The sequence below is a fragment of the Crotalus tigris genome, unplaced genomic scaffold, assembly GCF_016545835.1.
Source record: "Crotalus tigris isolate CLP2741 ecotype Arizona unplaced genomic scaffold, ASM1654583v1 scf7180000018491.14276545383:2951260, whole genome shotgun sequence".
Classification (NCBI taxonomy): domain Eukaryota; kingdom Metazoa; phylum Chordata; class Lepidosauria; order Squamata; family Viperidae; genus Crotalus; species Crotalus tigris.
In genome coordinates this window covers 190,292-218,139 of record NW_024097037.1, presented here as the reverse complement: position 1 = coordinate 218,139, position 27,848 = coordinate 190,292, and the positions used below count along the sequence as shown (strand labels likewise).

The following is a 27,848-nucleotide window of genomic DNA, read 5'->3' as shown; positions in this document are numbered from 1 at the left end:
ACTTGAAGATTGAGAAAGAACCTTAATTTTATCATTTGTGACTCTCATTGACACAGTCCCACATCCTGCGCATGAAAGAATCAGATTTATTTTAGGGGGGGGTGAAATGAGTTAACCTATTGCAACATGGTTTCTGGTGGCCCGAATAAAACATAGAAATATTCTAAGTGGGGAAGGGCATCTTGAGCTTCTGTGGCCACTTTGCCTAAAGAGCTTTCACAATAAATTCAAGAGAAACTTCTGAAAATCTTGTTCTCATGACATGATTGATATAGCTAAAGGAATGTTGAGAAAATGTTCAGCTATGAGTTGATCCATTCCTATGGATAGCTAAAGAACCAATAACTTTTCTTTTCATATATAATTTTATAAAGATTTTCACAGAAAAGTTTGAACATTCTAGCAATCCCATTATCATCATTTGTACACAATAGAATTTCAAGTTCTGTTTTGTGTTTTTCATTTCCAATTACTTTATATAAAATATTTTCCACAAATCTTGATATGTTCACCATTTTTCTTAGCCCTCTGTTTCTTATCAGTAAATTTTTTCTTGTGCTGATTCCTTGCGTTATCATATATATATTATATCACTGTATTTTATCCTGGAATCAGATTATGAGTTTTATTTTTCCTTTATCTTGTTGATAAAGTCACAAGACAATCAATTAATAAACTATTCTATATGCTTTGTCCTGATCTGCACCAACGTCTTCTTCATTTCCTTTCAAAACATTTCTCTGTCATGGTTCCGACAGATGAAACTCTTCAAAAGAACTTTGAGGCACTGTTTACCTTAAAGAATCTTTTATTCGAGAAATAATGTATCAGCACTACATAGTTGAAACCAAAAATTAAATTCCCCTCCCCTGGATACAAAGTAACAAAGTACAATTCCCTCCTCCAATAAACAGTCATAAATCACATTCCCCAATTAGCTTGAAGCACGGGCTTTCTCCCCAGTTCTCTAGCTGGCCAAAACACTACCAACTCTGGGCCCAATGTCCTTGGGTTCCCACAGCTAAGATATTATTGTTTTGACTAGCTGGACTCTCATCCCTATTCCCCCTCCCAGCATCAACTAATTCTAAAAGCAATAGAGAAAATGGCTGCATTTCCATCTGTTGTCAAAACAAGAACATCCAATGTTAGCAGCGTTGACAGCCTCAATATTTAACAATATCTTTACAGATCCCACTGTAATAGCTCTGTCTCAAACAAAATTCTTTCTCTCTTAATTCCAACAGTGCCACATTATCTATTTTTTTCCATGTCTTGATTATTGGTTTTGTTTTTTTGAAATTTCCATTTTGTCTTTAATTTGTTCAATCTCTCTCTGTTCATTTATATTATAGATTCTTTTTTTTTCATTTTTTCTTTCATATTTGCAAATCTTTCTTCTATTCCCCCCTTAAGTAAAACCAGACCTATTTTAATACATGTAGTCTTCGATTTACAATAATTCATTTAGTGACCATTCAAAGTTGCAATGGCACTGAAAAAAGTGACTTATGACCATTTTTCACACTTATGACCGTTGCAGCATCTGTATGATTAGGTAATCAAAATTCAGATGCTTGGCAACTGACTTATATTTATGATGGTTGCAGTGTCCCGGGATCACCTTTTGCAACCTTCAAACAAGCAAAGTCAATGGGGAAGCCAGATTCACTAAACAACTATGTTACTAACTTAACAACTGCAGTGATTCATTTAACAAGAAAGATCGTGAAATGGGGGAAAACTTACAACAACTGTCTTGCTTAGTAACAGAAATTTTGAGCTCAATTGTGGTCATACATTGAGGATACTGAAAGGTTCAGTCACTGAGGCTGTAACATTCTTCCCCAATTCTTCAAACATCCTTTATAAAATCTCTGCCATAATTCCTTTTTCTGTTACTTGCTCTGTTAATCTCCTTTCTGAGATTTTTGCTGCTCTCATAGTAGTAGCTATGTCTCTGTTTTTATTTATAATCTCTAAAGAAAAAAGATAAGAGAACTTTGTTCTTCTCTTCCTTAATTCTTTGGTCCCATTCAGCACTATGTAGATCTATGGTCACACGATCCTTTGCAACATTCTCGTATCTCTTTTTTTAAATGAAACCAACTAGTTGTCCTGTTTAGCAAGTTTAAACAGTTCCTCTTCCCACAGAGGTATATATTATTTATTTAATAAATCAAAAGTACTTTAAAATAAAAATCCAAATTCAGCTGTCCCCTTGATCCTTTTTAAACTTTCTTAACTCATGTTCTTGGCAAGCTTTTTGTTTCTAATTATTTTTTTAACTCCTTGCAATTATTTTTTACTTTTAACTTTAATCCAGGCTGAGAGTTCACCAACCAGCTGTTGTTCTGCTCCTTGGAAAATCTGTTACTTATAAATGTGCCCTAGTGTCCTTAAACAGACTCCACATGAGACTCTGAGCTTGGTACTCCTTCCTTGGTACAGCACTCTATGAATTGCCCAGAGTCCCTCCAGATTCTTAGGTTTCCTCACAAGGAACTGACTTCCAGAGCATATGTGGGTGATTCTCCTTGTCAGCTTGCTTCCCAGTTGTCAGTCTTCACTTTTCAGACCCGTGTTAGCCCTCTGTCTTCTCCACTTGGAAGCCACAAAAATTAATAACTTTTAAGTTATGTTTTTTTAATTCTTCCAAAGCAGTCAGTGTTTCTATGCAGTAGTGGCATTCCCCAAAGTATAGAGAAGAAAAAAATATATAAAGGTTACCAGCAAGTGTGCTTTCTCTTTCTCTCACATATTTTTTGATATAAAGAATATATATCAGAATATTTATGAAAATGAAATGATTCACTAGCATGATCCTAAAGGTTCTTTCAGAACAACGTAAAGACCTGGCAACACTGCAGTTTTATAAGGATTTCTAACTTAACTTAATCAAATACTTCAAAAATATATCTGTGAAAATGTCACATTAAGGTCAGGAACAGTCCATTTCAAATGACTCCGACTGAGTTTAATTTAAAATCAAATTAAATGTGACATTCATGTTGTTTGGGCTTGGATCGTTAGTTGTGTAATGTTGTTTTATTTTTTATCAAACTGCTTCTTTGTAGTGAGACCAAATTTGTAGTTGGGGTGGAGAAAACTAATACTTGGCCCTGGCTGCAGCCCCCATTCTATTGAACGTTCTCATATTTTCTACTCATAGTGGGATTAAATCTCCAGCTGTTGCCAAAGGAAACTTTTCTTCCATAGCAAATGGCAGATGTGAGGGCTTTATTTAACACTGGGGTGACAATGAAGCAGAAATTTAAAACTTTCTTCCATCCACTTCTCCATCTGGCTCTTTCTCTAGATTTAATTATTTATTTAAATCATGCACATGTGTTCATATCACACAGGCTAGTAAACCCACAAAGAAGGTTTATTTTTAATTTTGCAAGACTTGTTGCAACATGAGCATGGTGAAATTATGTTATATGGAGAAATCTAAGGTGATCAATTTGTCACAGGTTTTTTTTAAACTTTTTATTTCCATATAAAATGTTAAATGAGCCAGGCTCATTTAACTTGGTTAGTCAAATAGCAATAGCATTTAGGCTTATATACTGCTACACAATGCTTCATAGTACTTTCTGACAGTTTACAATGTAAAGCATTATTTGCATAATGCCCCCAATCTGGGTCCTCATTTTACCAACTTCGGGATGATGGAGGACTGAATCAACCTTGAGCCCTGTCAGGACTGAACCCAGGCTTGGGCAGAGTTTGCCTGCAATACTGCAGTTGAATCAGTGTGCCACCAGGACTCTTCTTCAAATGCAGGAGGGAGTCGTGTTAGGGCTTCCTTTGAATATATTTAATTCAAAGTAATAGCCAACTGAGTAGAAACCATTTTTAAAACTAAAAAAAATATGTATTTGCATTTTAAATGAATGCTTAGGCACTTATTCTGCAGAATCTAGCTTTAAACCTATAGATCCTATATGATCATAAAATGTCAATGCTCTGTTGTCTAAAGTCAGAATGATCTGTCTTTTGATGTTTTGAAGTTACACTTAATATGTTTACAAGGGGCAGGATGATAACGCAAGTTGGATAGAGCAGCGGTCCCCAATCTTTTCAGCTCGGCAGACCAATGGAGGCGAAAGGTTGGGAGAAGGGAGGGTTTTGCTCATGCATGCACCACTTTTACAAATGCAGCTTCGTATACACATACATGCATGCTCGCCTACCACTTCCTCAGCCTGGTTCTGAATGGGCTGTAGCCGGGCACTGAGTTGCGGATGTGGGTTGGACAACCTCTGAGATAGAGCCAGGAATTTGTTTTGTGGAATAAATGATTGTGTTTGTTGGCTTTCAACTGCTGAGATCTTCTTTTACCTTAGTTACAGGTAGTCCTCAAGTTATGACCACAATAAAGCCCAAAATTTATGTTGCTAAGAAAGAAATTTGTTAAGTGAGTTTTGCCGCATTTTATGATTTTTCTCACCACAGTTGTTAAGCGAATCATTGGAGTTCTTAAATTAGTAACATGGTTGTTAAGTGAATCCCCATTGACTTTGCTTGTCAGAAGATTGCAAAATGTGATCACATGACCTCAGGACACTGCAACTGTCATAAATGTGAGTCAGTTGTCAAGCATCTGAATGTAAATCATGTGACCATGGGAATGGTGCAATGGTCATAAGTGTAAAAAATGGTCATAACTCACTTTTTTCAGTGCCGTTATAAATTCAAATTGTCACTACATAAACTGTTGTAAGCCAAGGACTGCCTGTATTTGCCATTAAAATATATATTTTAGTACTAATAATCATTTTGCTATATCCAGTATAGAAGCATTTTTTTCCAAAATAGGCCAGTGCGAAGTTTTAACATGTGAATGAATGGAATGGCCAACCTTTCCATTGCAATTCAGATCCATACTCCTCTCTGTGCTAATTCCACAAACACTTAATAAAACCATGTTTCAACTGGTTCCTCCTTGTGGATAAGAAAGACTAAGTAACTGCAGTATAATTGATGTCCAAAGCCTTTGTTTTTTGTTAGGTTCTTCTAGATTGCTTGGTTCCAACATTGAGAATTCTAAACTAATAAGACCAATAGCTGTTAGAAAAAAATCTAAGAGTTGTGTTTCCAAAGCAACTGGAGGATGCCCAGTAACAAATTTCAAAATGCTAATGCTGGTTCCTATTGGTCAGTTTCATAAAAGACATGGACCATATTGTATAGGTAGTCATCAACTTACAACCATAATTGGGGCCAGAATTTCTACTGCTAAAACAAGGCAGTCTAGGTGAGTCATGCCTGATTTTAACTTTATTGCCATAGTTGCTAAGAGAATCATTGCAATTGTTAAATGAATCAGGCAGTAGTTAAATTAATCCATTTCCCCCATTGACTTTCCTTGTCAGAAGCCAGCTGTGAAGGTAACAAATGGCAATCACACAACCGCAGGACACTGCAGTCATTGTAAATGCATGTCAGTTGCCAAGCACCCAAATTTTGATCACACTTGGCAGTGGAGATGCTACAACAATTGTTAAATTACTAATAAAGGAGATTGTAGCCCAGGGTTGACATGAGGGGTCCTTGGTGCTCTCTGAGCTTGCTTGTTTTCTGGTAGATGTTTCATTACCCAAACTAGGTAACATCATCAGTGCTAGTCATAAAGGCAAGGATTGGTCATAAGTTACTTTTTTCATTCTGTTGTAAGTTTGTGTGATTGGTAAAAGAAAGTGTTGTAAGTCGACAATTACTTGTTAACTGCATATGGATTTAGTTGATTGTACATTGTGAAAATAGGTTGTACATCGAAATTGCAACCCCACAAGAGAGCTGCAATTTCTTCCAAAATATGAATCCTAATTCATTTTCCATTCTGATTTTGTAAACATTTTTTTTTTATTTTAAAAAACTATGTTCCCTAAAACTGTAAGAGGGAGGCTACATCTATGTCCTTGTGCTTGAAAGACAGTATATTCATGGTTCAATAAAGCTGTATCCTTGAAACTAAAATACAATACCAATGTAAAACAGTCATTGCTAAGGGTATAAAATGCTTATACTTATTGCAACTTCATTTTTTTCTAACACACTTCTCTAAATAAACACTATGACAACTTTTAAGAAAAGGGGTCAAGGAAATTGAGAAAAATGGGATCATCCGTGCACACGTGTTCTGGTTACATACACTCCTACCCACATAAATACATTCACTTGGCAAATACTATGATTTAGAAAGATTTATTTCTTTATTCTTGACCTTAGCAATATCTTTCAAAATAGGATTCACAGGAATAGCCTCTCAAGATAAAAGCATCACTATTTGTCAGTGAAATACTTTCTAACAAAATGTAAAGGCAATGAGAGACTTTTATACCGTTTGTTTGTTTTGTGCCTTCCCATCAATTTATCTATGATGACCATATGGACATGTCCCTAAAGTTTTTTGACAACTTTGTTTGTTTGTTTTATTTCATATTTCTTAACCACCCATCCCTCTCCCACTGTTTTGAAGGGGTTTGCCATTGCTTTCCTCCTAAGGCAGAGCACAGCTCAGGGAGGGTCCAAGGGATTGCATGAGAGGTGCACCACAGGTTGGGGAACGCTTGCAAAGGTGGAAGGGAGGATCTGGCATGAGCCAAAGGGAGCATGTGAGAGTGTACAAATGTGCAAGGGGATACTTGAGGATGCAAGAAAATCTCAATAAAGGTTAGGGAGGGTGCATGAGGTGCAAGAGTAGGGAAGGCTTTCTCCAGCAACTTGGGAACTTCCTTGCCAGCTTCCCCATTAACTTTCTGGGGAAGATGACAGGGAAGGCTACAATTGTTGATTAGGTGATCCTAAGTGTTGATTAGGCGATCTTAAGTGTGAACCAGTAACCAAATTCCCAGATTGTGATCATGTGATCACAAGCAAGCTGAGATGCCCAAAACTCCAAGGACCATTTGTAACCACAGTTTATTCAGTGCCATTGTAACTTTAGACATTCCCTGAACAAATAGTCATAGGTTCGGGACTACCTGTAATAACATGTTTTACGTTTGAGAGATAAGATGCAAATACTGTAGGTACTCTACTTGTTACTAGAGCAAGTGGAAAGATTTTCTTATTTGCTTCCCTTATTCATTTCTATTTTCTCTTTTTTTAAGTCACAGGTTAGCAGTACTCTGGCAAACCCAGAACCCTCAAATTATAGTTTTTAATCTCCTGGTTGAGATTTTAGAACATAAATTGCAAAAAACCACATTTTTGTGACATAAGATTTTGGCCTATAGTTACCATGTCATCCTACAAGATTGCTGAATTTTGCTGCAGTTTGTAATTCTCAACTTTTCTTGGACTCCTTTAAATCATTCTACAATTATTCAACCCTGTGAAGGAGATTTGAAATGTTTATAATATTAACAACTGCTAACTTTGTGTAACAATCCTGGATATGGGAAATATTTCCTTATTTTACAAAAAAATGCTTGTTACCAGCTTCAGATTCCATCATTTCTCATTCAGCATTTCTAATCAATTAGCTTTTTATAATTTAATTTGTACATTGGTTTATGTTTTATTTTAATATTGTATGCCAACTTTCAGGATAAAACAAAATTAAATGAGATAAAGTAAAATTTAAAAATATTTTTTTAAATTATTTTTTTATATTTTTATTTACATATTAAAACTAGTACTGGACATAAAATCATTCCAACTCAAAACTAAAGCACAATTTACAGTACATAATATCAGATAATTAAAGACAACAGTTGAAAAATCCAACTAAAAATCAGATGGAACAAAAAAAAATTAAGAGGCAGCCAAACGTGTCTCTGGGAAGGACTTGCAGAGAAATTGGGCTGCTATTAAAAAGTCTTCTCCATTGTGATGGAACTTCGGTTGGCATCTTTTTTTGGCTCTTTTGGAAAACTAAAGTAAATGCCATGAGTGACAGCTTTTGAACAGAAGTTTAATGGTCCAAACACATTTGTAGGGCAATAAGGTGAGAGATTTGCATGACTTGGAAATCACAGCTATATATCCTTGTTCACACTAAAGTTATGCTGATGCTGCTAGGATGTCACTCTGGATATTTCAGAGGTTTTTTGTGGGTGGAATAACATTAACTTTTGGAGTAAAACCCTGTATCTCAGTGAACAAGAATACGTTCACTGTTCTGCAAAGTGCTGTTTTAATTTCAAGAACCAGTTTGTTTGACATTAAGTATTGTCTCTAGTAAAGTGTTTCCCCCCACCTTTTCTCTCTTCCCTGTCTTTTCTGGCTATTAGTCTGAAGTGTCCTGGATACCCAACAAGCACTATTCTGGCATCTATGGACTGATGAAGCTGGTTCTCACAAAGACACTTCCCCCCAATCTTGAGCGAGTCATTGTCCTTGATACTGACATTACCTTTGCTACAGACATTGCTGAGCTTTGGGCTGTCTTTCACAAGTTCAGAGGTACTGTAATGCCTTTATTTCTTATTATTTGTGTTAATATTCAGGGTTTATAAAGTTCTTTGAATTTTGAGGTGTCTGTGCCCTTTCCTGCTGTTATTTCCTCCTTTCAGACTGTTGTCTATTAATTTACATTACCACAGTTAATTGAAAACCTCTGGGAATGCATTTGTACATGAGGTGTCTCCAGTGAGGAACAGCATAAATAGTAAGGTGTGAATATTTAAAATTGTGTAAATGTTTGTTGGTCTGTATTACATCTAAGATTGCAGCGATCATTATAATGGCAAAGCTGATGACTGAGGGAGGAGGATCAGTTCAGAACTGGTTGTAAGGACAAGCAACACAATCACAAAAGCAGAATGACAAGATGAAGTCGAAGTATTGAATACTCTTTCTGCGTTGTTTTGCATAGCACGTAAGAAGAGAACTTCTAAGTGTAATGCAGTACCTTGCTGAAAACTCAACATAAACAAGTATTATTAAATTAAAATCTAAAGATGTATTAGCAGATTATTTTCATCTTTTCACCCATCTCCCTATAACCCCATGAATTTTCTGGGAAGCTAGAAAGCTCTTTGGAACATACTTTTCAGGAATATAAAGAAAATCCGCCCGCCCCCCCCCCCTCAAATCACCTTTTTCTTACATACACTCTCATAAAATAAGAAATTGTTTTAGACAGAATGAACAAGGATGTTCATTGGAACATATGTTATCAATTATTAATTTTGTTAACAGGTTGGTGGTAAAAATATCCACCAAACTGTTCCAGCAAAGCTATCCAACTATTACATTCTGGCCAAAGAAATGTTTTTTTAAGCAAACAGATGAAATGAACTCATACTAAAGTAATGAAAGGATTATCTCATTTATCTGCATTTGCAAATATCGTATTGTTAGTTGCATTTCATCTTTCTCTTGTCTTTTAATAGTAATAATACCCCCAGTAAGGCACTACCTTGATCTGATTGTGGGCATATATGTTCTAAGGAAGATTATGTGCCAGAATTACGCCAGAGGTTCAACCTTACTGGACAAGTCTCATCAGAGGAGCCAGACAAAAAGTGTCCTTTCCATAAGCAATCTGGTGAAACATAACTTACAGAAATTCATACTGTATTGGTCATTGCCCAAATCAACAAGGACCATGCTAGATGTTAGAGTTTCTGGATATCTGTTGCTGCGCAACCAGGACCAGCAGCTGCAGGACTACTGGAAGAAAAATTGCTTCTCTGTCACAAATATACAAAGACTGAAAACAAAGAAATAAAGATTTGCTCTTACAAATAAAGTTCAATGAGAATAGATACCTGAAAAAAATGCCAGTTATGGAAAAAATAACATCCATAACATCCATAACCAGAGGCTAGCAAATCAAGGTCAATTTATAGTATAAAATAAAGTATTCACAGAAGCAGATTGGAAGAACTGCAAAAGTCTCCATCCAGGGCAAGGAAATCAAAACCTTTCCAGAAGTAGCTCAGACAATAGAGACAAAAAGGGGGAGTCAGCAGTAGAGAAAGCCAATATATATATTGAATCATTTTCATTCCCAAACTAGGCATCCCATCCTCTACCTTCTTTTCAGAATAAAACAAAACTCTGTAACTAAAAAGACAAAAGGAATTGAAACAAAGAATAGCTGAGCATCTAGAACAGTGTAAAAGCAACAGAATAAGGTTGCCTGCATTGAAACTTGTTACTAAACAACAGTTAGCACAAGTATTAAGAAATGCCAGTACTATAGTATCAAATATAAACAGATCACTGCAAGAAACAAACCAACTGATGGTACAGCACAGCTGCTGTTATAATTGAATACCTTGGATGGAAATCAACAGAGAAGAAAAAGAAGCCAAAGTGCATCACTAAAATAGAAGGTCAGTTTGAAAAATAAGATCAGAATGCTAAGATCAGGTTCAAGTAAACTAGAGCATATGAAAGAAAAGAAGCTGAAGAACAAGAAGACTAAATACTATCTGATTGATAATTATCACCTTGGTACAACGAATATCACAGAAGCACTAGAAATAATAAAGCAACAAATAACAATCATAGCCAAAAAACCCAGCAGACTCAAAGCTCCAATTGCACATGCTATAAGAAGAGTCTCCAGTTTCAATTGAATCAGAAACCTCTCTACCAATCCATCTGTGTAACACCGCAATGAACTAGTGAACACCTGACAAAGAAGAAACAGTGCAATTCAAATTAAATTAGGAGCCCTGAATATGAAGATGAGAAAAATAGTGACACAGAGAATCATGCCGTTTTCCAAGCAGAGATGATAAAAGACTCTATTTATCAAAGAGAATAGATGGATGTGGAATGTTACAAATACATCAGACAGTTGAAGAAGGAAAAAGGGTATTGATATGTGAAGGACAGTAAAGAAGATGCGCTGAAATTAGTATACCAGGAAGGCTTACTGAATACTGAAGAGACCAATATGGTCCATAAGAAAAACCAAATGGAGAATAGTTAGAAAAAAACATAGCAGGTAACCAGATAACAACAAGACCTGGCAATGACTAAGTGCAGGAAAGTTGAAAAAAGACACAGAGGGGCTAATTCTGGATGCATAAGATCAAGCTTTAAAAACAAATGCATACAAAGCCAGAATTGAGAAGACAGCAACAGACAGCAAATGCCACCTTTGCAAAAAAGCTGAATAAACAATGGACCACTTTATTAGCTGCTGCAAAAAGATCACATAGACTGACTACAAATAATGGTGCATTAGAATATCTGCAAGAAGTACCATTTGTCCACCATCAAGAAAACCACAAAATGCACAAAGTAAAAGAAAAAAAAGTAGAAGTTAAAGTTATCTGGGATTTTAGAATTGAAACAGACAAGCACCTGCCACACAACACTCCAGACTTAAAAACTGTTAATAAGAAAAAAAAATCTGGATAATGGATATTGTGGTACCTAGAGATAGCAGAAGAGAAAAATTGGCAAAAACTACAAAATATAAAAAGTTACAAGTAGAAATAGAATGACAGTGGCAAAAGTAAACAAAGATAGCACCAGTGAGTAACAGACTCATTGCGTGCAAACCCAAAGCACCACTTGAACACCATCAACATTGACAAAATTGCTTGCAAAAGGCAGCTTTCCTTGGAACAGCTTACATCTTGTGACAATACAATTAATATTAAACAACATTATCTGCCTATCCTAAGTCCTTTGGACGGACTTAATAAGTGGACAAAATGCCATGTCCAATCTAAACATCTGGCTAGCTGTCTGACCAACCATAATTTATTATTAAATTTATGTGCCACTCCTAGTGACCCTAGGCAATTCACAATTGTTAAAACATTTAAAAAACAAAGAACAATACAGAAACATAAAAACAACACAAGACAAAGGGACAAGAATGGCAGGGGGGAACAGAAAGGAAGAAAGGGGCATCAATCATCCTCTCTAAAGGCTTAAACTACAGGAAGACCCAGTTCTTGAAGGACTTGTAAATCTCAGTAGAGTTGGAGCTGTTCAAATGTTGGGGAGGGGGACCAAAATATTTCTACCTTACTTTTAGAATAGAAAAATTACTTTTTGAACATAAGTTGAAGAATTCTATATTTAGTGAGTAGTTTAGAAATTTTTAGTCCTATTTCCGGATTTTGATCAGAACATCTTAGTGCAGTTTTGAAAGATTGTCAACTTAACATGCAAAGATGGTAATACTGTCATTAAAGGTAATTCCTTCTCTGCAGGAACTTGACTCTCTAATTCTTCCATTACTGAGGGCTATTGTCAAGGTTGCTAACATCAGATGTTCTTGTTTGACAATATATGAAGAAGCAGACATGTTTTATTTAACCTGTGTATCACTTCTAGAGTTAAAGTCAGACAATGTTAGAAGGGAGAGGAGAAAGTATGTACTCGGGGAATAGTTAGCCATAACAATATTTCAGTACACTATTTTCAAGGTCAGTTGTAACCAGAGGAGATACAGGAGGGAAAGTTCACACTTCAAACTAATTGGAGAACGTGATTGATGATTGTTAAATGAAGGAGTGAGTTATGCTTTGTTACGGGTGATTGGGGGAAGGAGTATTCAGTTTTTGGCTTCATTATGTACTTGCCGAAGCAATGTAGCAATAAAAGGATTCTTTAAGGTAAACAAGGCCTCAGAGTTCTTTGAAAAGCTTCTTCTTTCGGAACCATGACAGCTATTCTATATCAGTGACTTTCTTACTAGAATCAGTTGGGAACAATTGTCTAGTTCAAGCCTTGTCCAGTTCGATATTGCTTGAAATGTGGAAAGAATTTTTTTTCAGCAGGTGATACAGGGAGAAGTAGAGCTGTCTACCTAGAAAAGAAAATCTCTTTGTCCTGGTCATACCATACCTTAGGGATTCTTGTAAAATATTTTAAAATACATTTAATTGATTTCCATTTGAACCTAGATTTATGAATGTTTTACTCAAGAATGTTGTTTGGGGAACTAAAATTAGCCACTAGCTGCTAACCTCTAACTAGCTGCAGTGGAGATGTTTGAAAAATTAATTTAGAATATCAATTACTTATGATATAACAACACTGATGTTTTCCTAAAATATGTTTTAACTATAAAACAGTATAGTTTTGATTTCTGTGGTGCTTACCTAGAAACAGAAGCTAAAATAAATTTTCCTTATTTTATTTCAAGATGTGATTTTGACAGATAGCTGTTACTTTGAAGTATGAGTATTCTTTTCTTCAGGAAAAAGATGTTTTGTATTGTCTCTGGGAAGGTCATTGCACAGTAGGATCCAACATATTCTTTAAATGAGCAATAGTTGAACAAGGATGAATTCCTTCAACAGATATGGCAAACCACACAATTACCATTTCAGGGACATTTCTTTGTGCTGGACTGATTTACATGGACCATCCATACTTCTTTCCTCTGAGCCATTGTACAAAGTGCTAGTTAATCATTTGTTAATTAACTAGTTAATCTAAGTTTTCTAATGGCACATAGAACCCTTGTTTCAGTTTGCTGCTTGACAGAAACTTTTATATTTGAGTAGCATCCTAGGAACTTATGAGAGAGAGAGACTATTATAGAGGTCAAAGGCAGAAGAAGGAACTTTAATTTTTATTCTACAATTTTAAAGACAGATGGGAGGAATATCGCATATATTCCACATAATAGAACTGCTGCCAAGATGACTAATTTGATTGTGTGTGTGTGTGAATGTGAGTGTGTGTGTGTATGAAGTATTGATTTAAAATCTTTGATCCCATTTTTCAACTAAGTGGCACTCAAAACAGTTTCATATAGAGATGATATAATACTGATAGGTATTAATTATTGTTTTAATTCCTTATGCAGGTCCACATCCTATGTATTTTTTAAACAGTACTATTTTCTCTGTATGTTGCTTAGAACATCAGAATTATGTACAAGTTATTAAAACAAAACCCCTACTTTTAAAAGCAAAAAAAAATAAAAACATGTTGACTAAAAGCAGGTTAATGAGAAGTCACAAAGGTTATGCCATGAGCACTGAATGAACATTTGTCGAAAGATAATTCCATAGTTGTAGATGCTTGAAAATTGTATCCTGCCTAATTACACAGTAACATGCTAATCTCAACTGCTAGCTAGATTAGAAAGCAGTCCCAGGTAATCTTCTCCTAAAATTATATATTCATAGTTATTTTTTCCCCCAAAATTACTAAAAAGCTACTGCAGATGGAAAGATATTTGAAGTGCTTCCAGCATACTAATGGGTTTTCTTAAGGAGGTATGTTGAAAATTAAAGTGAATAAATATATGCATTCTTTCGTCAAATTCATTGAAAGATCTGTGGTTAAAACCTTTTATTTACAAGTACACAAGAATACCTTTATTGAAATAGAGATATTTCTATTCTCTATTGAAATAGAAATAGATATCTCTATCCCTATTGAAATAAACTAGAAAAGTGGTGGCGGGGCGGGGGGGGAAGGGTGACAGCACTATATGTAACTCCAGATTCATGCTAAAGTTTTTTCACATATAACATACCGGCTTGCTCCCGAGGGGATGGCCAAATGAATGCAGGTCAGTGTGATTCCAGCAAGCACTCTTATACAATGTATTCTCAAACAGCTATTACATTCATATTCTATATTAGAAGTATCTGGCAAAAATATTGCAGATGTATATATTTCTTTCGAAATTGATTGCTATTCAAAATTCCCCCCTCCTCCTTTCCATTTTTTATGTGGTTTTAAAAACACCAACACATCTAAGCAAAAGGTGAGTTTTGTTTTGCTTTGCCTGAATACACACAGGCTACTAAACCTGTTTGCCTTGCATCAACAGTTCAAACAGGAAGAAAAATATGTTTTGACATCATAAATGCCAGAAAGGTTTAGCAATGTTTTGGGTGCAGGTTCATGTGCCCACAGCTAAAGATTGGCACGTAATCAGTTTAGAACTTTAAATCCTTGGAACTATAGCATGTAAGAACATAAGAATATTGCTCTTCTGAGGGTCCAAAGCAACATTAGGTAGTAGGTGCAGTTTTGAAGCCTACTGGTGTGTGTGTGTGTGTGCGTGCACACACACACACTTTTGAGTCATTGTTGACTCCGGGGACTGCCTGGACAAATCTCTTCAGTGTTGTTGGCAAGATTTTTGAAATGGTTGCTGGGGCTGAGAGAGATTGATGGCCCAAAGTCATCTAGTTAGTTTCATGCTCAAAATGGGACCAGAACTGTGTCTCCTCGTTTTTACATTGATGCCTTAAACCCCTACACCAAATTGCTCTTATTGGAATGAGTAAGATCATTAAAACAAGTCTTAATAACAGACTTACTAATATTCTTATAAGAAGCAATTCTTAAAGGAAGCCATCCTATGAAAGCTGCCATGAAACAATTGTTTTGTCCTAAAAGATATATTAATCTCTACAAGGTCATAATCTTTCATAGGGAGATTCACATTAACAATTCTGTTAATGGCCAAAATATACAACTATTTCCGCCTGGAGCAAAGTTAGAATATAAGTGATGGAATCAGAGTTTATGAAAATAGAAAGGAAAAACTCAAGAGCATGCTGAGTATGAATACAAGTTCAAATCTTTAACCTGGATTGGAAGATATATTTACTTATTTATTTAATAAATATTTGGGGATTTAGAGACTGCTCAATTCTAATATGACTGTAGATGGCTTATGTCAATAGGAACTATAAGAAAAACAAGAAGAACAATAAGAAATCTCATGCATCCAGACAAGATAGGTAGATAACCTTTATTGTCATTTTTTACTGTGGGTACATTGGCACACATTAAAAATGAAATTTTGTTGCTTGCTCTCAAAAGTGTACACATATACAACACACATTTACGCATGCTATATACAACATATGTATAAACCTACACCTTTACATAAAAATAACATATAAATGTTAATCGCTGTCCATCTTGAATACATAGTGGAAAGAGGAAGCTTTAGAGTTTACAAGATTAATATTGTATGGAACAAAACTGTGACTGAATCTGGATGTTCTGCTTCGGATACCACAAAGCGTCCTCCCAGAAGGTAATAAGGAAAACAGGTTGTGAAGAGGATATGTAGTGTTCCTGACAATCTTGCAGACTCTGCTCAAGCATCGCTTATGCTATGTCCTGGATGGAAGGGAGGGAACTGCCAATAATCTTTTCTGCCATCCTTACAACAATCTGTACTGCCTTCCTGTCTGAAGCCATGATGCTTCCAAACCAGACTGTAATGCTGTATGACAGGATGCTCTCGATCATTCCTCTATAGAAAGTGGTAAGGACAGGGAAAGGAAGATGTACTTTTCTCATGCAACGCAGAAAATGCAGGCGCTGCTGTGCTCGTTTACCAGTGTCTCACTGTTGAGTGACCAAGCCAGCCTACTTGTTAACTGCACACCCAGAAATTTGATCCTGGAAACCATCTCCACAGGTGGATCATTAATATACAGAGGAGTGTGGCTGTACCTGCCTTTTCTGAAATTAACAATGATCTTTTTGGTTTTACCTATGTTTAAAACTAGGCTGTTTTTCTTACACCAGTTCACCAAACCCTCAACCTCCTTGCGGTAAGCACTTCATCTTGAATAAGGTCCACTACTGTTGTATCATCCTCATACTTCACAATATGGTTGGCGGCAAACCTAGCACAACAGTCATGAGTCAACACGGTGAACAGCAGCGGCTTAGGACACAGCCCTCAGGAGAACCTATGCTCAAGAAAATGGTGTTAGAAATACTTGTTCCAGCTTGCACATACTGGGGCCTGTTAGTAAGAAAATCAACAATCCAATTGCACAAAGAAGTGTTTAAGCCTAAAAGGTCCAGTTTGTCTAGTAGATGCTGGGGAATGATTGTATTAAATGCCGAACTGAAGTCAACAAACAACAAACGCACATGAGTATTTCTTTCCTCTAAATGCTCCAAGCTCAGTTGGAGAAAAGAAGAAATAGCATCCTCTGTAGAGCAAATGGTGTGGTAAGCAAACTGAAGTGAGTCAAATGCTGGTGGGCGGCTAGATACAATAATGTCCTTTATCAGCCTGTCAAAGCCCGCCCAGGGATGTTATTTGGGCTGCTGCCTTCTGAATGTTAACTTTCCTCAGTGTTTTCCGGACAGAGGTAACATCAAAGCTAAGCACTTGCTTCTCAGGATGGGGCACAGCTTGCCTAGCAGAAGTGCTATTTGATGCCTCAAATCTTCCAAAAAATGTATTCAGCTCATTTGGAAGTCTGTGCCATCCTTGCATCTCGATAAAGCCATCTTATAATCTATAATGGCCTAGATTCCTTGCCACATGCGCCTGGTGTTTGTTGGGTCCAGAAAAAAGTTCCAAATTTTCTGACAATGGGCTTATTTTGCACATTTTATGGCACTTTTCAAATTAGCTCTGGCTGTTCTAAGTGCCAGCATATCACCGGATTTAAAAACCACATTTCCTGCTTTCAGCATCTTGCAGACCTCATAAGTCAGCCATGTTTTTTCATTCGCCCTCACAACATTGCTTTTAAGGACACAGAATCTTCTATGCACTTTTGAATATATGCAGATACTGTAGTGGCACACCCCTCAACATTTATATGTTGGTTATCAGTTGCTGCTTCTTTAAACATGCCCCAATCTGTGCACTCAAAGCAGTCTTGTAATGCTTCTATAGCTTCCTTTGCCCAAGCCCTCATCTACTTTACTGTAGGTTTCACTCTGAGCAATAAATATTTATATGCTGGAATAAGCAGCATTAAGAGATGATCAGAAGGACCCAGGTGAGGATGGGGGATAGCTTTAAATGCATTCTTGATGTTAGAATAAGCAAGATCCAGTGTATTCTCTTTCTGGTTGCAAAGTCCACATATTGATGGAAATGGGGAAGAGTAGCTTTCAAATCAACTTGATTTAAATCTCCTATTACAATAAATGCACCCTCTGAGTAACTAGTTTGTAAGTCACTGATGGTATGATAGAGAACATTCAGAGCCTTTTTCTGTTTGCATCAGGAGCATATACACAGTTATGATAATGGTAACAGAAAATTTTCTAGGCAGATAGAAGGATCTGCATTTGATGGTCAAAAGCTCCACATCAGGGGAAGACAGACTTGAAACCACCGTGGCATTATTACACCATCTGTCATTTATATAAAAACAGATAACCCCTTCCCCTGGATTTGCCACTAAGAGCAAAACTCCAGTCCAGCCAAAATGTTGAAAATCCCGTCAGGCTAACAGGACTATCTGGGACAGAGGGCTTTAAGCAAATTTCTGTTGCAATAATGACACAGCAGTTTCTTATCTCTCGGTTTTTTTTTTTTTTGTTAAATCTAGCCTCAAGTAATTCATTTTTGGCTCTAAGGAGTAAGCATTTACAAACAAAATAGATAGAAGTGATACTCTGTATGGTTTAGCTTTTAGCCTAGATGTTAGACCTCTGCGTTTGCCACATTTCCTCTTTCGATCACACTACCTCCTCTTCTTCTGAAGATGGTCAGCACTGGAGGGAAACCTCCCAGCTGCAATGGCTGCTACCGCACTCTGCCTCTGCCACCTGAAACACTGCCTTCACTGCTCAAAACACTGAGCACAATGCTGACTCCACCTCTAGATATTCTCTTTCTCCCTCCCCCAGTTCTCCAGACATTACAGCCAATTTCTCACCCTCTGTGTGAACCGCTAGTGCCTCCACTCTTAACTCTTTCCCCTGTAGTAATCTGAGGCCATGCAGATTATCCAGAACAGTTTTCTCAACAGTTTCTCTCTTGCTAAAGCACACTCCTTCTAACAAAAAAACCACACCAAAGGGTGGAAGAACAGCCAGCTTTTTAAAGCCTTCTGGAAGAACATCAGGCTAGGACCAACAAAGATTTCTAGGAATATTTGATTGTAAAAAGCAGGCACTATAACAGAGAAGGGGAGAAAATTGCTAAATATAAAATTGAATTGTGGAAACATCAAAGCTATCAAAACCTGGGCTGTCCTTGTGATATGATACACAGCTGAAATTAGTAACAGGACAGAAGTTAAACTGGACAGTTTGAACCAAAAAACAAGACAATTGATAACTAGACACTATGTATTATCTCCCTATTGTGATATTGATAGATGTATACCTCTCCTACAGAAATGGAGACAGACATTTACTTCAAACCAAATTAACTGTCAAAGAATAAATACACGTATCATAATTATGATTATGTAAAACACATCCAAGAATAAGCATTCATGTAAATTAAAAATTGGAACTTATTAAATGTACTGGAAACAAGAAGTAAATATTGAAATTGTTGAAAGAAAAATTTTCAAGTCCAGTCCAGGCTGGGAATAAGAAAATGGCAACTGCTTTAGGAAAGAAGGTCCAGTTTATTGAGTTGCTGGAAACTTCAGTGACACAGCATGTGTTTCTGGAGTGGCTGACAAAATGGAGCTGGGAGTGGTGGGTTTTTATACCTTCTTGGGCTTTTGTCTTTGGAGTTGTTCCTGTTCCTGTGGCATGAACTTTGACCTGGGCCTGAGTGTGCTCTTCTGGTATTCTAATGATGGTGGGTTAATCCTATTATGCCCTGCTTCTCTGAGGTTGTGGCTGATGACTATGTCCTATGTTGGATTTTTAGGCGAGGGGTTGCTGGTTCTAATCCTATCACTCTGCTATTAGCTATCAAAGCTTGCTCCAAGGGATTTTAAAAGATCCTGTCTTGAATGGGCTTCTGCTGGTAGTATTTGCTCCTGAATGGAACCTCGGTCTTTCTGAATGGAATTATCAAATCTGCATTTCTACAGAGCTGGCCTGTTTAGTTTCTGCTTGCGGCTGTTAAGAAAAACTGGGAAACTGGGCCTGCTTTTCTACCTTTAAGATCCTTTGGGGAAATATAATATTCTGCCTTTTTAATATTCCCCACAAAATAATATAATAAAAATATGAACAGAACATTGGCAATGAAAAGCATTGCATGGTCAATTTCTTCAAAAGATCAACGGGAAAGTAGATAAAGATAAAACCTTGTAATGGCTTACAACTGGAACATTAAAAAAAGGAAGTAAAGGCTTGATTTTGGATGTGCAAGAGCAAGCTATTCGAACTAGCCAGGATGGAAAAGTCATCAAAGTTCAGATTGTGCAAAAAAGCAGAAGAAACAGTAGATTATATACTCAGCTCATGCAAGAAGATCACACCCGATTGTAAATAAAAATATAACACAATTTCCAAAATGATTCATTGAAACATCTTTAATAATTATCATGTACCAGTAATAAATAATCGGTGAAAGCATATTGTTGGATAAGTAATCAAAAATTAGCAGATTTTCTATAGATATTCCTAATGCATGCTAATAAAAGCTTGGTTTATAACATATTATATAACATATTAACCACAGATTTAACTGTGGTTGAAAAGGAGAAAGTATAGATAATTGATGTGCTGGTACCCAAGCCATAGTAGAATAGAAGATAAAGAATTGGAGAAGATCACAAAGTATCAGCATCTGAAAATTGAAACTGAAAGGCTATGCATTAACCAGACAACATCACACCTGAAGGCAGGACAAGAAGCAATGAATGGAAACTAATCAAAGAGAGAAGCAACCTAGAACTAAGGAGAAATTTCCTGACAGAATAATCAATCAGTGGAACAATCTGCCTCCAGAAGTTGTGAATGCTCCAACACTGGAAGTTTTTAAGAAGAGAATGGACAGCCATTTGTCTGAAATGGTATAGGGTTTTCTGCCTGAGCAGGGGGTTGGATTAGAAGACCCCCAAGGTCCCTTCCAACATTATTATTATTATTATTATTATTATCATCATCATCATCATCATCATCATCAGTGGCCTCCAACCTTTTCAGCACCAGGGACTAGTTCCATGGAGAGAAGTTTTTCCATTGATTAGAAGGGGCGTGGTTTTGTGTGCTGCCTGCATCCTACAGATGGGGCTTCATTTGTTTGCATGGCCCGGTTTCTGGCATGCTCTGGCCCAGTGCTGGTCCACGGACCAGAGATTAGGGACCCCGGCTGTAGGGGATAGAAAGGTTGTAGGGAATAGAGAGGTTGACTCAATCCCCCATAATTGCCGGAGCAAATGGCAATATGTCTACTTTAATCTGTTCTATTCACATTTCAGTTAGTTCTGATGATATATATTTGATCTATGACCTGATTGTACATGATTAATCATATATTAATTTTTATTCAGCAAGTTGTTATTCAGATAAACAACTGGAAATTCTTTTCCTTCTGAGTAATATCAGCATATTTACTGTATTCTCAAATAAATGATCCTAGAACACCTTTACTATATAACTTCTATGCAAAGAAGTTATATCCTTTCTTTTCAAGATCCTTAAAAATAGCTTAACCAAAATCTAGTAATTTAATGTATAAATAGTTTGGAAGAAAGCAATCAATGTGTGTATTAGATTTCATTATTTCAGAAATATGTCCAATGATATCATATTTGCTTTCCTGTAACACAAATATCAGTCAAAAGCAGATTGTGCTTGATTATAAATGATTCACTGCTCCTTTTAAGTATTCTAACTTTCAGTGAGAATACAATCTTTTTTTAGGAAAATTGCTAAAAGGCACAGATGGATGCCATCAAAGATTTTTATTGGTTATTTAATTCACACTTAAAACCAGTGATTTGAATACAATTCACCTTAGATGTGATCATATAAAACTCATTTCTTCCAGAAGCTGTACTAAGTAGTTGCAGATGTTGGAAAATTGACTGCATTTCCACATGGGGCCTTTCAAAGCTGATTTAATTTTTGATTTTGAGAAGAATACACAGGACAACATGCTGCTAGATTTTAAAAGGAGACTTTCACTTTCCCTGTAAAAGAAACCAATACCATGACTGGGCCATGAAACTGGGTTACTGGGCCATGAAACTGTCTGGATTTTGTGCACTTTACAAAGCTAATACCTTTCACAAGAAAATATGATTTCTGTGTTAAGCATTATGTTTTAACATTGGTTCTAAGTGAGCTATAAATAGCTCTAAGTATGATTTAAATGTTAAGGCCTTTTAAGAAATATATCATGTTATTTTTTCCTCAGCATTTGTCTTGCATGATTGCAAGGTCCTCTTGGTTTTGTAGATTTTCACCTAGTTCTTATAACAATCTATGCAGAGGTTTGGTTTATGAGTCAGTTTGTCCTAGAGCTGATGCTGATTTCATCTGAGAAAGACGGTGACCTTGGTTCTTTTGTGTCTGAAGGAATATTAGAATATGGATCTCCCTAGTCCTAGTACATCTTAACTAGATGAAACCTTTGGCCACATTTGGGACCAGAATTCCTGTTGTAAAGCTTTGTGGTCATAAGTTGAGTCAGACCCAATTTTATGATTATTTTTACAATGTGAACACTAGTCATTAAGCAAACACTGTAACTGTAAGTGCAAACCCATTTGCTGAAAACCAGAAATGAAGGTTTCATATCATACAGTAAACAGGTGACTGCAGGATGCTTCAGCCAATTGTAAATACAAGCCTGTTGCTTAGCACCTGAAATATGATCATACGTTTATCGGAATGGTATGACAGTCATTAGTGCAAGGATCAATTGTAACTACGAGGACCTCACATTTTTAGCACCATCATAACTTTGAATAGTTGCTAAATGAATAGTTGTAAGTCAAGGACTACCTGTAGCTATAAAACCCCATCATCAACCACATAAAAATAATAATAAGGTGGTGCAGCAGTTAGAGTGCAGTACTGCAGGCCACTTTAGCTGACTGTGTTCAGCAGGTCAGCGGTTCAAATCTCACTGGCTCAAGTTTGACTCAGCCTTCCATCCTTCCGGGGTAGGTAAAATGAGGACCCAGATTGTTGGGGGCAATGTAAATATATATATACATTGCTTACTGGTGTACACCGCTTAGAGAGTGCTTGCACTTAAAGCGGTATATAAGTCTCATAAATAAATAAATAAATAATAGATAATATTATGGATGTGGATAATATGGATAATAATTATGATAATGATAATAATTCCCAAGAAGTAAAACAACATACTGCAAGGAGGTAAAATTGAAGATGGGGTACTATCTGCAAAACCTACCTGATAATGAAAGATCCAACAAAAGACCCAGCACCAGGAAATGTGGAGTTCCCTTCCTATTCAAGAGCAAAGCAATAACAAATACACGTACAAAGCATCATATAAAAACAAGTATAAAAATGAAAGTCAGGGGAAAGAATGACTCTTGATAACTATATATGTGGGCAGAACCATGTAACTTTCTTCACAAAAATACAGAACTTATTTGCATATCCTTGCTTCCAGATGTTTGTGCCACTTCCTAACACAGCCTACAGCCAGTAGACTTCCAGGAAGCCTCTAACCTAGAAGTGTCAAACTGGTGGCCCATGGACCGAATGTGTCATGCACATCCCAGCTCCGCAAAAGCAAAAAACGTCATGATATCACTGATGGAATCTAGTTTGACACCATGCTCTAACCAGATCTTATTCTGCTTAGCTGTTGACATCAGTGAGGAATGACTAAATGCTGCCACCTGTTGAAGTATACACCAAAGCTTTGGAATTTGACTGTATCAGAAATTATGGTTGTGTTGACTAGGATATAAGATAATCATATTAAGAAATTGAAATGTGACATTAATCCAGATGTCAAGAATCATTTGTCACAAATGTTTGATCTATTGTTTTTGGAAAGGGCAGTATTTTCTACTAATCAAAAGATGCAGCAATATTTTTAATATGGCAGAATTATAGACAATTGTTACTTTTTTGTGTGCAGATGATTTTAGGTTGTGCTGCCTTTTCTCTCCACTATTCAGTAATCACTGCAGTTTATCTTTACATGCCTGTATGGTTCCTAGACAGACTCTCTATATAAGTATTTGAAACTTACCTTCAACATTCAAGGCTGATACTTAAAAGCTGAGGCATAATCATTGTAGTGGTTGGGAGCCGAGTGAAGACAGAAAACAAACTGGATATACCAAGATTTCATTAAGGATTTGTCCTCATTGTGCTGAGCTTGCCATAATGACCAGATCTGTGAATCTAAACATCTAAGGTCACTTCATTTTTGCCATCATTCTTCTTTGATGAATATAATGACGTATACATGCACAAAGCAAGAAAGAAAGGATCTAAAAATGAATTGTAATTGAGACTGTATTCTGTAGAAGACACTTTTTTTGAGATTAAAAAATCATTTCTACATGTTCAAATATATTCCTTTAAAGAGAAGTTTGCTCTTGATATATTTAATTTAATCTTAGTGGTTTCATGTTGAATTATGAGATTATAACATAAAGTCTTAAATTATGATATAACAGTGTACACATTGACTGTAACCTATAATCTGTGTATTTAACCAAAATATTTCTTCAGTTCCCTTTTCAGTACTTTCTTTCAGTGAACTGTGAAACTGCTTTTTAACATTATGCTTAAAAAGCAGTATGGATTGGAAACCATTCTGAATATTGTCCTTGTTCATATAGCTTTAATATCAATTATCTATTTATAATTCTGTCATTTTCCCCATTCACAAGATATGTCATTTAAGAAAGGTGTTCCATGCAGAGATAATGCATAGCTCCTCCCAATGAACAAAGAATGATCCACAATTTAATTTTGCATGCATCTAGGTTTCTGTGTGAAGTGTTTTTACTGGCATTGATCCTGTCAATTAGCACCAAAACCTCACAGCTCATGTAGCTCATTCCAGGAAGTCAAGCACTTAAGTAAACCAGAAAAACTTTATGTATTTTATGCATTGTATTTACAGTGCATACACCTTATGTATTGTATTTCTTCAGCTTTCATGAGCTATAATTAGGCTCACTGTTCATTCTTGATTGTTGGGAAGCACAAGTTAGAATTCCCAGAGCAAACCATTTCTTGCTCATTTAATTACAATGCTCACCTTAATGAGAAAAACCAGAAAGAGGACAAACTCTGCTATCAGCCAACAGATCTTTCATAATCTGTGTGAATCTGCTCTTATATGTGCTAAAATGTTATATAACTAGCATGATATGATCAAACCCTCCTTCAGCTATGGAAATTCAAAGGATGATTTTGGAGTAATCTTTGGCCCTCAGTCAAACCTACCTCACATAATTGCGGTGAGGATAAAGTAAAACCATATTGGGCTCCTGATAGAACAGTGGAATATATAATTAAATATGTATATAAATAATTACTTTTCTACTTTTCAAAATACTTAGTGGTGTACTATATCAGAGCCAGCCTTTAATGGGTGGAGTGGAATATAATAACAGTACTAGGTGTTGATTTCTTTAACCAACTTTTGTATATTTTTTATTCTTCAGTGTATCTGTTTTCCTGTACGTCCATTTGAAACAAAAAGGCAAAAACATGAAGGTATTTGCTTGTAAAACTACAAAAATAGTAAAGCTTTATCTTTAAGTTACAGCATAAAAGCAAAACTCAGTGAACATAAAAAAAAATCTCAGTTATATCTGTTCAGATGATTCCATGCAATTTTCAAAGAAATGTATTACCAAGCATTTTAGAAGAATATTTCAACAATTATTATGTGTAGGAGGAGTAGGTAAAAATTAAGACGCCACTAGTGCCTAGCAGTTTGGAAAATCTCTTTGATATCGTGGTTCCCAGAAGCTCTATCATCAGTTGTGAGTTATCTGAGAATACCCGCACTTATCTCACTAAAACAAAATATCTGCAAGGATCTGCTCCTGGCTGTCTGGTACAAAACACAGAGATGTTGGTCACCCTTTGGGTACATAAGTGGAAGGTGAATGCATAGGCCAACACAGATAATAATTTAGATGCAGAACAGATAGATAAGGGACAGTTGGGGCCAGTACAGAAACAGGCAGAGACATGCCAGATTGATAAGTTTTCATTAGAGATTTTTGCAGCTGATCTATCCTATCATCAATTAAATCAGAATTAGTTAATGGACAGTAAGCCATGCAGATGAATAAACAGTGAGGAAAGAGCTACCAGAACATTATTTTGACAATGTTATTTATAACTATTGTCATTTTTTGGCTCTGATATGTAAAAAGAGCCAAAGATGAGGTCCCAATCACCTTGGTAAGTGACTATGTTTACAGTACATTTGTATAGTTTTATTACATGGGAGAGAAGATGAGTTTTATATTTTATAGACAGATTCCCATGCCTAAAATTCTGGTACTAATCACATGCACTCTATCAATACAAATTGCATTTTCACAGTAACAGGCATGATAATTGCTTGATATCCTAGTTTCTCAAATCATGCCTGGCTCTTTCTTAGTTCTCTTTGGTAATAGTAATAACTTTCTATATTTCCAAAGGTCTAATTTTCTATTTCTAATTATACACTCTGGGTTAGGTTATATGCTTCAAATCAAGTGTGGAAGATTATATTTGGCAGCATCAAAATGTCCATTAGAATAATGGACATTGTGGTGCCTTATGGGCACCAGGGACCGGTTCCATGGAGAAAGGTTTTTCTGCAGACCGGAGACTGCGTGGTTTTGTGTGCTACCTGCATCCCATGGATGGGGCTTTGCTTTTTTGTGCGGACCAGTTGCTGGCATGCCATGGCCCGGTACTAATCCAGCCCTGGGGTTGGGGACCCCTGCATTAGAGCATGTCTGCTTTACCTAGGAAACCTAAAAGTAGACTCCATTGCCCCTTATGCTAATAATTTGATTCATGACTCCATTGCCCCTTATGCTATCCGTAGGTTCAGAATAAGTAGCTTTATGGCTAATATAGGGAGAAAGGTTCTGTTTGAAGTTGCTGTTTTATCACAACATGGGTCATTTTTCAGAAGGAAAACATAAAAGGCAATTCTCTCAGGTTCCCACATATGTAAAGTATTTGATCAGTGTAAGACAAAAACAAATGTGATTGCCACTACACATTACTTCTAGGGAAGTAATTATGAACTACTACCAGTGACCATCAACAGAACTAAGAAAGCAGTTTCTGCTCATAGTGCACATACAAGTAGTCCTCAACCTATGAGCACAATTGGAACTGGAATTTCAGTTGCTAAATGATGTAGTTGTCATCATGTGATTTCTATGATCATTTTTGCCATGGTTATTAAATAAATCTCATGGTTGATAAGCAAATCCAATCCAATTTTCTCAATTGACTTTGCTTGTTGGAAACCAGCTGGGAAGGTCACAAATTGTGATCACGTGACTGCAGGATGCTATAAATGTAAATGTGAGCCAGTTGCCAAGTGCCAAAGTTGCAATTGCATGAGGGTGGTACAATGGTTTTGATTTTAAGGATGCGTCATAAATAACTTTTTCTGAGGCCATTGTATCTTCAAACCGTTGTTAAGTTGAGGACCATCTGTATCCACCTGTTAAGCTGCTGTGACATTTTCTACCACTATTGTAGCTTGAAATGGACAAGTGTATTGTGCAAGATTATGCTGATGGTCAACAATATGAATGTAACTTTTTGCATAGAAAGTAACCACATATCCCAATTTTTTACCAGGACTCTATCTAAGATTAGAAGAAAGGAATAATTTGATTCATGACTTGGAATCATCAAAAGTAATGATATATGGGCACCAGTATTTTTTGACAGTTAGGTTATTACCTTTTAAAGGCTTGGTTGCTACAGCAACAAGAACATTGTTTTATATTTCCATAGAAACTGACTGCTAATATTTCCTTTCCTCTGTTTTGTTTTTTTACTTGAATAAGGGATTCATGATAATGCATTAAAGTTTTTATATCATTTTTTCTTGCAAAGATAGAATGGAATTGCAAAAATTAGAACAAACAGAGAAAAAGAGAGATGACAAACCATATATTGTTCTCATTTTGATTTTGAAAGTGGTGCTTTATAAAGGGATGGAGCAGAAGAAAGTTATTTCTTGAAAGATATCCTCAATTGCCATCTTTCCCAAACCTATTCATTTTTATTTCTCCCAATAAGCTATTATTCAAAATATTCCTACA

The 27,848-nt window shown here is 36.2% G+C and overlaps 1 protein-coding gene across 2 annotated transcripts in view; it reads left to right on the top strand.

Annotated features, from left to right (window-relative positions):
• Positions 1-27,848, top strand: part of LARGE1 (LARGE xylosyl- and glucuronyltransferase 1) — a 405,761-nt gene that overhangs the window by 247,161 nt on the left and 130,752 nt on the right. For both annotated transcript variants that reach the window (XM_039353059.1, XM_039353060.1), the window contains exon 6: positions 8,247-8,418. In XM_039353059.1, the coding sequence (XP_039208993.1) occupies positions 8,247-8,418 (172 nt within the window). The remainder of the gene's footprint in view (positions 1-8,246; positions 8,419-27,848) is intronic.